Below are 9,511 nucleotides of genomic sequence, written 5' to 3' on the forward strand. Positions count from 1 at the left end.
AGGACTATCAGCACTTTATAAAAATGACTGCGTGCTTCTCTATGCAGCTACATATCGTTCTGCCATTGATGAATCAGGGAGTGATCGGGATCAATGCTTTCATAGATATAAAACAGGATAATATAATGCCTTTTGAAGTGGACTTTCTTGCTGGGGTACATTATATACTGTATATACTGTATATGTAATGTATACAGCAATGTATATACTGGGCATTGACCAGGTACTTCCAGAACTGATCTGAAATCATTAACATGTGAGGCAGTTTCTAAATAACATTAATTTCCCCAAAGTCTCAAACATGAAAAACTACAGCATCATCAAATATAGGGATTTTTAAGGATTTGTTCATTTTTAATTTTAGGATGCTGGTATGGAGAAGACGATTGAATTTCCTTTGAAAGGCTCAGAGATCTGAGTAATGGAACTTACAGTGCTTGAATAGTAGAACTATGCAGTTAAGTTCCCAAACTTAAACAGCAAGACTGTGGCTGAAGCAAACAATGAGTTCATTAAATTGCTGTTTGGCGTATGTAAGGAATATGCTGAACAGAATGTATCTCTGCTGCAACCAGATATTTTAATGGTGTTACACTGTGAATGCATTACAAATCAAAATCATCTCCAGGGAAGCTCAATTAAACACACAGAATATAGCTTCACTATATATAATATAACTGCTACTGTCAAGTGTTCGTAGAAAACTCACAGAACTTTCTTTCAAATGCTAGTCTGCATCAAGGGGTAGCTCAGCATCCACGCAAGGAGCCTCTGCACCTTTCCCAGCTGCCGTGGGCTAGGACACCAAGGCCAGAAATAGCCACTGCTCCTCAAATGCTGCATTCCTGGAGGAAATGGGCAGTGGCCCACTGGCTCCATGCAGCTGCATTCAGAGGCACCAGTGGAGAGACTGAACCTTGCACATAAAAGAAGGAAGAATTCAGCTGTGTTTGGGAAATGCAACCCTAGCTTCTGGGATCTTGGCACCTGTAGGAAAATTATTATGCAGTAGGTGGGCAATCCTTTAGTATTCCATGTGCTGTTAGTTTCAGTTTTCCTCGGTAACGAAAGGAAAGCGGGAGGCTTTGCCTCTCCCCGGGAAGGGTCACACACGCTGTGGCTGCAGCCTCTAGCCCTTGCCTTGCTGCAGCCCAGAGAGTGAGCCCCCGAGCGAGCTGGGGCTGTCGACTCCAAGTTTCCACTTTTCAGCCAGATACCAGTGTCAATTTTCAAATCTCACTGACCAGGACAATCGCAATCACAAGCGTGGCAAAATGAATGATCTGAAATTCATAAGCCAAGTCATCAGGCACAAGTCCCTGCAGGTGTTCGTAGCACTTACCTATGCGGACACTCGTGCAGGGCACGTTCTGTAGTACCAGACTGCTTAGCCTATTGCTCGATGTCATTTGCAAGAAAACAAACTCACACGTGTTTGATATGTTTTCTAAGAATAGATATATCTTATTGATAGATCAAAACCTACCTATTAGAGGTAAATTACAACTATTACCCTTTATCCAGTTTTCAAAACTTAAATTTTACCGATTCTTTTAAAATAGAACCTAGGCTCAGCTGGCCCTCTCTAGGATATGAATATGAAAAAAAAACTAGTTTAGCTCACTTGTATGTGAAATATTAGAGCTTTTTCAGAGAGTTGTGTTCAAACTAATGTGCTTTTACTTTTGGTTTTACATAATGAAGGCCACTTGCCTTTCACCATAATATAGAATTTTTTAAGTTCTAGCTGGAAGTTTTCACTAGATGGCGGGATTCCACTATCATCTATTATCAATGGATTTACTTGCAAAGCAACAGTTGTATGTCAGTAGGAGACACTTTTAAACACATTCAAGTTTTGCAAAGTATCAAAACAAGCAAAAAATTCATCATTAGGAAGCAAAAATGATACATATGCTCAATAAATCACAGCTCTATTACTGAATATGATTAGTATTATGGGCTGAAAATCACTCAAAATTGTAATGAAAGACGTTATTTTCTTGATACAGGAGCTCAGAAGACTTTCTTTGCAAATGAGGTATACTTGCACATTTGTGAAAAAGTAACTGATCCAGTAAGTTTACTGTATCTAACTAATAAGTGTATAAACTTAAAAATTCCTTTAAGAGTAAGAACATGAATAATTAAATTACTGACATAAAGAGTATATCAAACTATGAAAAACTTAAGAAAAATAAACATACTGGATTACCAAAATACAAAAAAGTGACTTGCAATTCCATAGTCATCTTGTTTTTTTTTTTTTTTTTTTTCTTCCCCCCCCCCTTTTTTTTTGGCCTAAGATTCATTTTAATCTTTAGCCCTCCAGCTAACAAGGCAGAACGAACTGTGTGGTGATCAGCCCCAGTGCTGCTCCAGCCAGTGGCAATGTGCTGACCACAGGGCTCTGCACATTCGTCCCCCTTGTCCAGGAGAGCAGAGCGCGGCACCATACAGTTACATAAGCCTTAATGACCCTGACAAATCTTCATTGTTGCGATGGAACGAGCACTTTTTTTCAGCAAAACTACGTTTTAAAGGTTTTGGTTTTATAATTTGGGTTATATTTGGGGGTATATTTTGCATTTATTAGAAACATCTATTTCTGTTTTTTTTTTCCTCTCTCATCTCCCTCTTCATACATAGAGATAATTTATGAAATGTTCGGCAACTTTCAGTGTTGTTCATGAAATACCAAGAGGGAAAGTTTGGTATCTATTAAAGCTGCTAAGACCAGATAACTTTCCAAAAACAGAGATAGCTCAGTGTAATGCCTTCCAGGATTCCCAAAATAGTAAGAACATTTTCTCATGATAGGACCGTATTTATTTTATGCCTAGAGTATAAAAAGCAGTGTAAGTAGATGACAAACAGCATTTCCTAATATGAGATTAAATTTGGTGATATGCTGTGTGCTTTCAAAAACAGAGCATATCAAATAGGAGCAGAAAGGCAGCACGTATCACCTCACAGTTTCAAAAACTTTTAAATTCAAGGAAATATTTGCAATACTTGAAAATTATCTAACAATAATCACTGCTTTTTATTAACAGCAAGCATAATCAGCATCTGTAGAAGTTCTGCAAAACACGTTAGCAGATTCAAACAAGCGTCACAGTAAGATTTGTCAGAGACCCCTGTCCTCTCTCCTCCTTGCCACACAACACTGAAAACATCTTTATCTCATGATCCTACCTTGGCGATTTGCAAAGGCTGCTTTTGCTCCTTGCCACCTTGCAATCTAAAGCCCCAAGGCGCCCCTCCACTCATAGCAATGTTGATATAATCCCCTGTGCCCATTTTCGAGCTGCAGTTAGGCAGTGTTCATATGCAGAAGAAGATGGAAAAGTTGCCTCGCAGCTGTTCAGCGAGCCTGAGGTCTGCGTGCCAGGCCGAGAGCAGAGCGCCGCGCCGCTGCTGCCGCTGCGCTGCCTAGTGCGCTCATTCACGGCAGCGGGAGAGCTCTCGCCCACGAAGGGCTCGGCCCACTCTGTCGTCAGCTCTGCACGCTCAGCCCACCTCGGCCCTCGAGCGAGTAACGCCGGGGAAGCACAAAGAGCCGCCCGCGGGGCAGAAGGGGCTGCCTTGGAACATGGGTCTCTTGTGGCAGCCAAATCAGAACAGCAAAAACTAGCGCAGAACTCCTAGTGAAGGTTTAGGATGTGAGTTTACTTTAGTGTAAACTCTGATTTCTCTGGTTCTTGCACACATGCCCCATACAAAGAAGAAAGGGGAATCTCAAGTGAAACATCATTGCAGATAACCTGAATAAGTGATATACTCACACAGAAAGCTTTAGGCTGTTCCCCTCCCGCAATGTGCACCTTCTACAGAATGTAGATATGTACCTCCCTCCAAAAAAACAAACAAACAAACAAAACAAAAAACACTTCGCAATTTTATAATTTCCTGATCTTGGAATTTCTTATTTTGCTGGTTTTGTCTGGCTGTAATATTATTTAGAATCACTGCTATTTAGCAATGGCCCAAATGATTGCAGGGCTCAGATAATGCACAAAAGCAGGTGTTATTGATGCTTTTCCCACCAGGGAAGGGGAGTAATGGAATGAGGCAGTAATTTGATGTACTGATGGTATCAACAGATGATTTGAGTTTGTGCCACCAAGGGCACATTGTAATGTCCCTCATTGTAATGATGAGGGGAAAAAAATGGTTTGATGGGAAATTAATTAACTACTGGCTTATAAAACCTGGGTTCAGTTAGCCTTGTTACTGAATTGTAGATGCTAGACAGGTGAGCTCCTGCAGAGCCATTTGGGGGTTAAAAGGTTCTTTAGAAGGGGTGAAGATTGTCTTAGGTGAGTATGGGTAGTAAGCAACATAAGGACTGGTGCTCTCAGTGCAAAAGCAGTTAGCTTGGCTCAAGTCATGCTATGTTTCTAGGGAGGCTGATTGGAAGGGAGCGTGTTTAGCAGGTAGGCAGAGACATCTCTAACTGCTGTGTTAGTTTTGGAAGTAAACTTGCTTAGTGGCTGAAGCTGTTGGGAGCTGATCTCAGATTTATGCAGCAGGATGTGGGTCCCTGTATGTACTGTTTGCAGGTGATTTGTTCTTGATCCTGAGAGGTATCAGGACAACAGGAAATACTTAGCACCTAAACTAAGAAAACTTGTAGCTAAGTTGTTTCTGACAGCTCAATGTCCATAGAGGGGTGCTTCCCACTGCTACTGTGATACACTTTAAAGGCGATCAGGCAAAATACCAGAGGCTCTTCAGTTAGACTGAAATATCATGGCTGGAAAAAGGAGATGAACTTCTGGGTGTTTGAGCCCTATATCAGGCCTCCAAAGGCATGCAGGTAGCCCCCAAACTGTGAGGAGACGAACTCCCTAATCAAGCGGAGGGAAACGTGGCCCTCTCCTTCTGGGGGCTGAATCAGAGAAGATTGCTTCTTCTTAGGACTAGATAGAAGGCAAAGGCTCTCAAGAAGCAGAACAGCTGATGTTTGCCTTATACATAAATGCCTAAGGAAAATACTAATTGTAAAAGCATATAAACTGGTCTTTGAAGATACTTTGCTGCAGAAGCGCTATTGGAAAAAAGCCTTGTTTGAAATAACTTGGTTGAAGGTAGCTAAGTGTTTTTTTTACTGTCTGGCACAAGGTTGGTTTGTTGCTGTAGAAGCAGCCAGAATGCCAGAAGCCGTTTGATTTTTTTTTTTTTTTTTTTTTTATTGTATGCTGTATGTGAACTGCTCCCATGCAGCTGTTGAAGTATCAGTAGTTGCAGTTACTTAAATATCTATGTATATCATGTAATGCTCTGTATGCTCTTCTAGAGAAGAGAGCAAAGAGGAGCACTTTAAATTTGATTTTGTTATAGCAGAAGACAGGATAAAATTGGAATTATTCAGAAAGTAGAAAATTAGATTAAAATTATTAGCAAAAATTAATGGCTTTCTACAGCATCAGCATGTACTTGTTTTGGGAGGTTTTTTAAAAGTATTCTTCAGTATTTGCTTACTGCTCTACTGGATTGTAATTTTTGAAATCTACGTGGTGCTCTATAATTTTAACGGAGTCAGGAAGAAATAAGTTTGTTCTAGTCAGTGTTTTTAGGGCTTTTTATTAAAAAAAAAAAAAAAAAAAAGAGAGGGGGAAAAAAAAAAACGGCAATCATCATCTTCTCTTAAAAAGAGACCTGGTAACTTGTTCCTCGGTAAGGAAACCATTTAAGTCTGTACTAAGCTATTCCAAAGATGGAAGATGGAGATATTTAGAGCATTTTTCTTTTCCTTATCTCTTAAAAAACAGTGTCTGATAGGCATTAAGGACTTCCATTTACCATATATGACTTTCTTAAATGCTTATGCTTCAGCATGTCTTGATTTTTAATACTGGTCTTATCTTATTTTACATTCGCTGCATCCTTTGGGATTTTTAAATGCAGGCCAGAAACTGGACACATAGTAAAAGCTGAGCCATTTGTCTCATTTTAGTCTCTGTTTTAGCATGAATATATTGCATGAATATTGAGATAATTTTTGAATGCAACTGAAAAACGTAAAGATACCAGCAGCCAGAGCCATTTAACTATTCTCACCATCTCCATCACTTTCCCTGAAGCCAAACAATTCAAGTCTAGGCAACAACTGATAAAATTTGTCACAGAAATTAATTTTATAAACTTGGGAAATGACATACACCAGACCTCACCCAGTACCAGTATCTGTCTTCCCCCCCTCCCTGCCCCCCCCCCCCCGAATACAGGCAAAACTTTGGCTTGGATCTGATCTGCTATGATGTGATCTGCATGAAGAAAAAAATCCCGTGTCAAAGTGCAACTGCTAATTTGCTTCTAAGAAGTGCCAATGAGCAAATTTAGCACACTAGTTTAACATGCTGTGATAACCTAAGAGTGGCCATACTTAGAGCAACATGAGGCCATCTAGGCTATCCCTCTGATAGGGAGGGTGAAAAAATAGGTGATCAGAAAAGCAAAACAAGAACGTGAAAGGCCTACAATACTTTTGCCAAGTGGCCTCCAGCAGTTGCTACTCAAAGACTTCCTCGGTTCCTGAGTATTTAGTAACACTGAATTTCTCTTCCATGAACTTCTCCAGTCTCCTCTTGAGCTCACAAAATTTTTATATCTGTAGTTTTTTGCCAGAATGCAGCCCAGCTATGTTTTAACATGAAGAACCACCACTTCTTGTCTGAAGCTGGGTCGCGTGCTCTTTGCTGAGGTCGCTTCTCCCTTGCTTCAGAGGAAATTGAACAAGCAATCTGCAACCACGCTTTTCCAGGACACTTATTTTAAGCCCTCTGTTATGTCCTCCTAGCTATTCTATTTGCCAAGGAGAAGAGGAGTAGACTAAATATTCATTTCTTATGCAGGAACCACCTCCTGCTAGTTGTCCTTCTGTAAATTCTCTATATTTCTCCTGCATCATTTTGAAATGGTGGCCTAGGACACAACACTGTTCCAAATGAGGACAAAATTAGGATTTATGCAATAGCATGATTTTCTGTTTTTGTTCTCTGATTGCTCACTCCAACATTGCTAACACCTGATTAGCATTTTCAGCTGCTGCTGAACTGAGGTTTTCATGGAACTACATTTTAAAATCCCAAGATCTTGCCTGATGATAGCCAGTTCAAAGCTCATTGTTTTATATGTGAAGTTAAGTGTGTTTTTCCCCCCATATGCTTCACTTTATAAGCCGTCTTATGGTACGGCTGCTTAGTTTTCTCCAAAGCCTTTGGTGAGGGAATTTGTTGAAAGCCTTTTATAAATCCAAGGTCAGTCGGATCACCCTTATCCACGTGTTTTTTCGATCCCTTCAAAGAACTGCTTTAGGTTTGTGAGGCAGGGCTTCCCTTTATGAAAGTCAATTTAACTCTTCTCAGATAAGTCATATTTATCCAGGTGTCTGCTATTTCTTGTTATATTTGAAGCCTGTTTGTTTGGTATAGATATCAGGCTTACAGGAATGTTGCTTTCTGAATCTCTTCTGGAACGCATTTTTTATATATATTTTTTTTTAAACGGCACTCTATAGTCTTGGGTAAAAAGACAGTTTTAAATTAGTGATAGCTGTTTCTGTCTTGAATTCCTTTAAAGCTCTTGGGTGAATGATGTGTGGTCTTGATGGCTTCATGTTTATTTTGCTTGCCTCATCTACAGTTACTTGTCTATATAGTGTCTTTTTCATAATTACGCTCATTTGTGATTCTGAATAGTTTTCTATTGGAAGACTTATCTAAACTCTAATTTGAATCAAGTAGTTCTGTAGTTCAGTTTGGAAGACATTTCAAAAATGCCAGAAGCAGCAAGACATAAGCCCATATTTCATTCAGCAATAAAAGAACGCAACTGTTTCACCTCTGGTTTCCTCCAGTAGAATCCTAGGCCTGAGGATTCTTTAGAAGTGCAAAAACATTTAACCCATTTCTTGGTGATGTGGAAGGGAAAGAGAGAGAGGCTATCACGATCTCTGCTTTGAGTGGCATTTTTTGGCCATAAATACCTAGACCATTTCCTCCTTATTATGCATTTCATATTCTTTGTGTATCTGATCTTTCTCACATAAAGATAAGCTGTTTCCCTAAAATGGCTATTTTTAACAGCTCTCTAGTAGATTCTAACTATATCCATTATAAACAGTTCAAAAAAACCCACATAATTTATTGCGGGATGTGGTTTTAGACAAATGGGAGAATTAATAGGGAGAAGATGCGTGCTTTTTCATTTTATTTGTTTAATAATTACAGTGATGGGGGAAAAAGGAACTTGCAAACATGTAACTAGTTAAATGAAACAAAAGATAAAATCGGTCATGTCTCTTAAGCAGACAAAAAATACAGTCTCTTCCAAATGAAGTGAAAATGTTCTCATGAAATACATATTCCTTCAAATTAGAACAAATAAGTAAAAAGTAAATTCTGCAAGCAAAGAATATAAGGTTACCTAGCCTATGTTATTGTCTTAAATCATTGCCCAGCAACATTCCTTGCTTTAGTAGTACAATTATAAAGTGCATGAAAATTTTGAATGGAAAGCTAAATGCTGTTTTTCCCAAACCTTATCTATGTAGAAAAATATTTCTGCTTAATTCTTACCCTTCATTTTTATTCTTACTTTAGAAGCAAAAAAGAAACAAAAAAACCCCACAAATCACATGGAAAGGATTTCACTTTCAGAAAAGGTATAAAATGACAGAGTGAAATATGTTGATGGAACATTCAAATGTTTAGCTCCAGCTAACATTTGTTAAAGCTGATTGCTCTTCTTTCCTGTGCAATTTCTCTTGTCCTACAACAGAAATTAATACAATCCAGATGTTTTGATTGCATGAGAAACTGTACTGCAAACTAGATAGGAATTTCTAACTGAAGCTACAGCCATGTAGCAATTAAAGTACTGTAAAACTATAATACTGAGTTCTTTATGAGGAGAAGAGAGAATAAAAAATTCTACAGTTTTTTCAGAGTGACCCAAGTACTTTGAAGACCAGACTGGGAATTCCTGTCCACACTGGTAAGAGATGTAAGCAATTTCTCACTGCATTATTGGGTTGATGGGTAGGATACCAGTTACAAATTTACAAATATGCAAATAGAAGTATTCCTGCTTCATCCTTTTCTTCTACTTCTGTAACACTAAACGAAATATAGGGAAGAAGGGGAGGAAGGTTCTGAATGACTTTGGTGTGAGAAATGGTTTTCTCGAAAACCTAAAACAAATGTAATGACATTTTAGAAGCTGAAGCAATTCTTTCTCTAAGCTGAAATACACAAGGTGATCTGTCAAATTCTGAAAAGATGAAAGTCTGCAAGAGTAAGTGGCAGTAAATGAGAAGGCTAATTCTCAATCAAGCTTTTCTTTAAGGAGGAGAAGTAATTTGCTGTTGTGCTCTGTTAGAAATAAATCACTTAAACTTTGCTGGGCTACTATGGAGATTAAACAATGTTTTAGATGTGAAGGAAGGGTCAATATTTTGCTTATTTTAATTCCCTACCTCTCTGTTTCCTCTCTTGAATGAGTA

The 9,511-nt window shown here is 38.8% G+C and overlaps 1 protein-coding gene across 1 annotated transcript in view; it reads right to left on the bottom strand.

Annotated features, from left to right (window-relative positions):
* The window catches only part of SYNPO2 (synaptopodin 2), a 78,225-nt gene extending 74,834 nt beyond the window's left edge, over positions 1-3,391 (bottom strand). Inside the window, exon 1 of the mRNA XM_010225945.2 lies at positions 3,199-3,391. Coding sequence (XP_010224247.2) covers positions 3,199-3,303 — 105 coding nt within the window. The 5' untranslated portion in view covers positions 3,304-3,391. The remainder of the gene's footprint in view (positions 1-3,198) is intronic.
* Positions 3,392-9,511: the final 6,120 nt, after the last annotated feature.

Source organism: Tinamus guttatus, unplaced genomic scaffold (genome assembly GCF_059628265.1).
Source record: "Tinamus guttatus ecotype Peru unplaced genomic scaffold, ASM5962826v1 Tinamus_guttatus_pri_ptg000288l, whole genome shotgun sequence".
NCBI classification, from domain to species: domain Eukaryota; kingdom Metazoa; phylum Chordata; class Aves; order Tinamiformes; family Tinamidae; genus Tinamus; species Tinamus guttatus.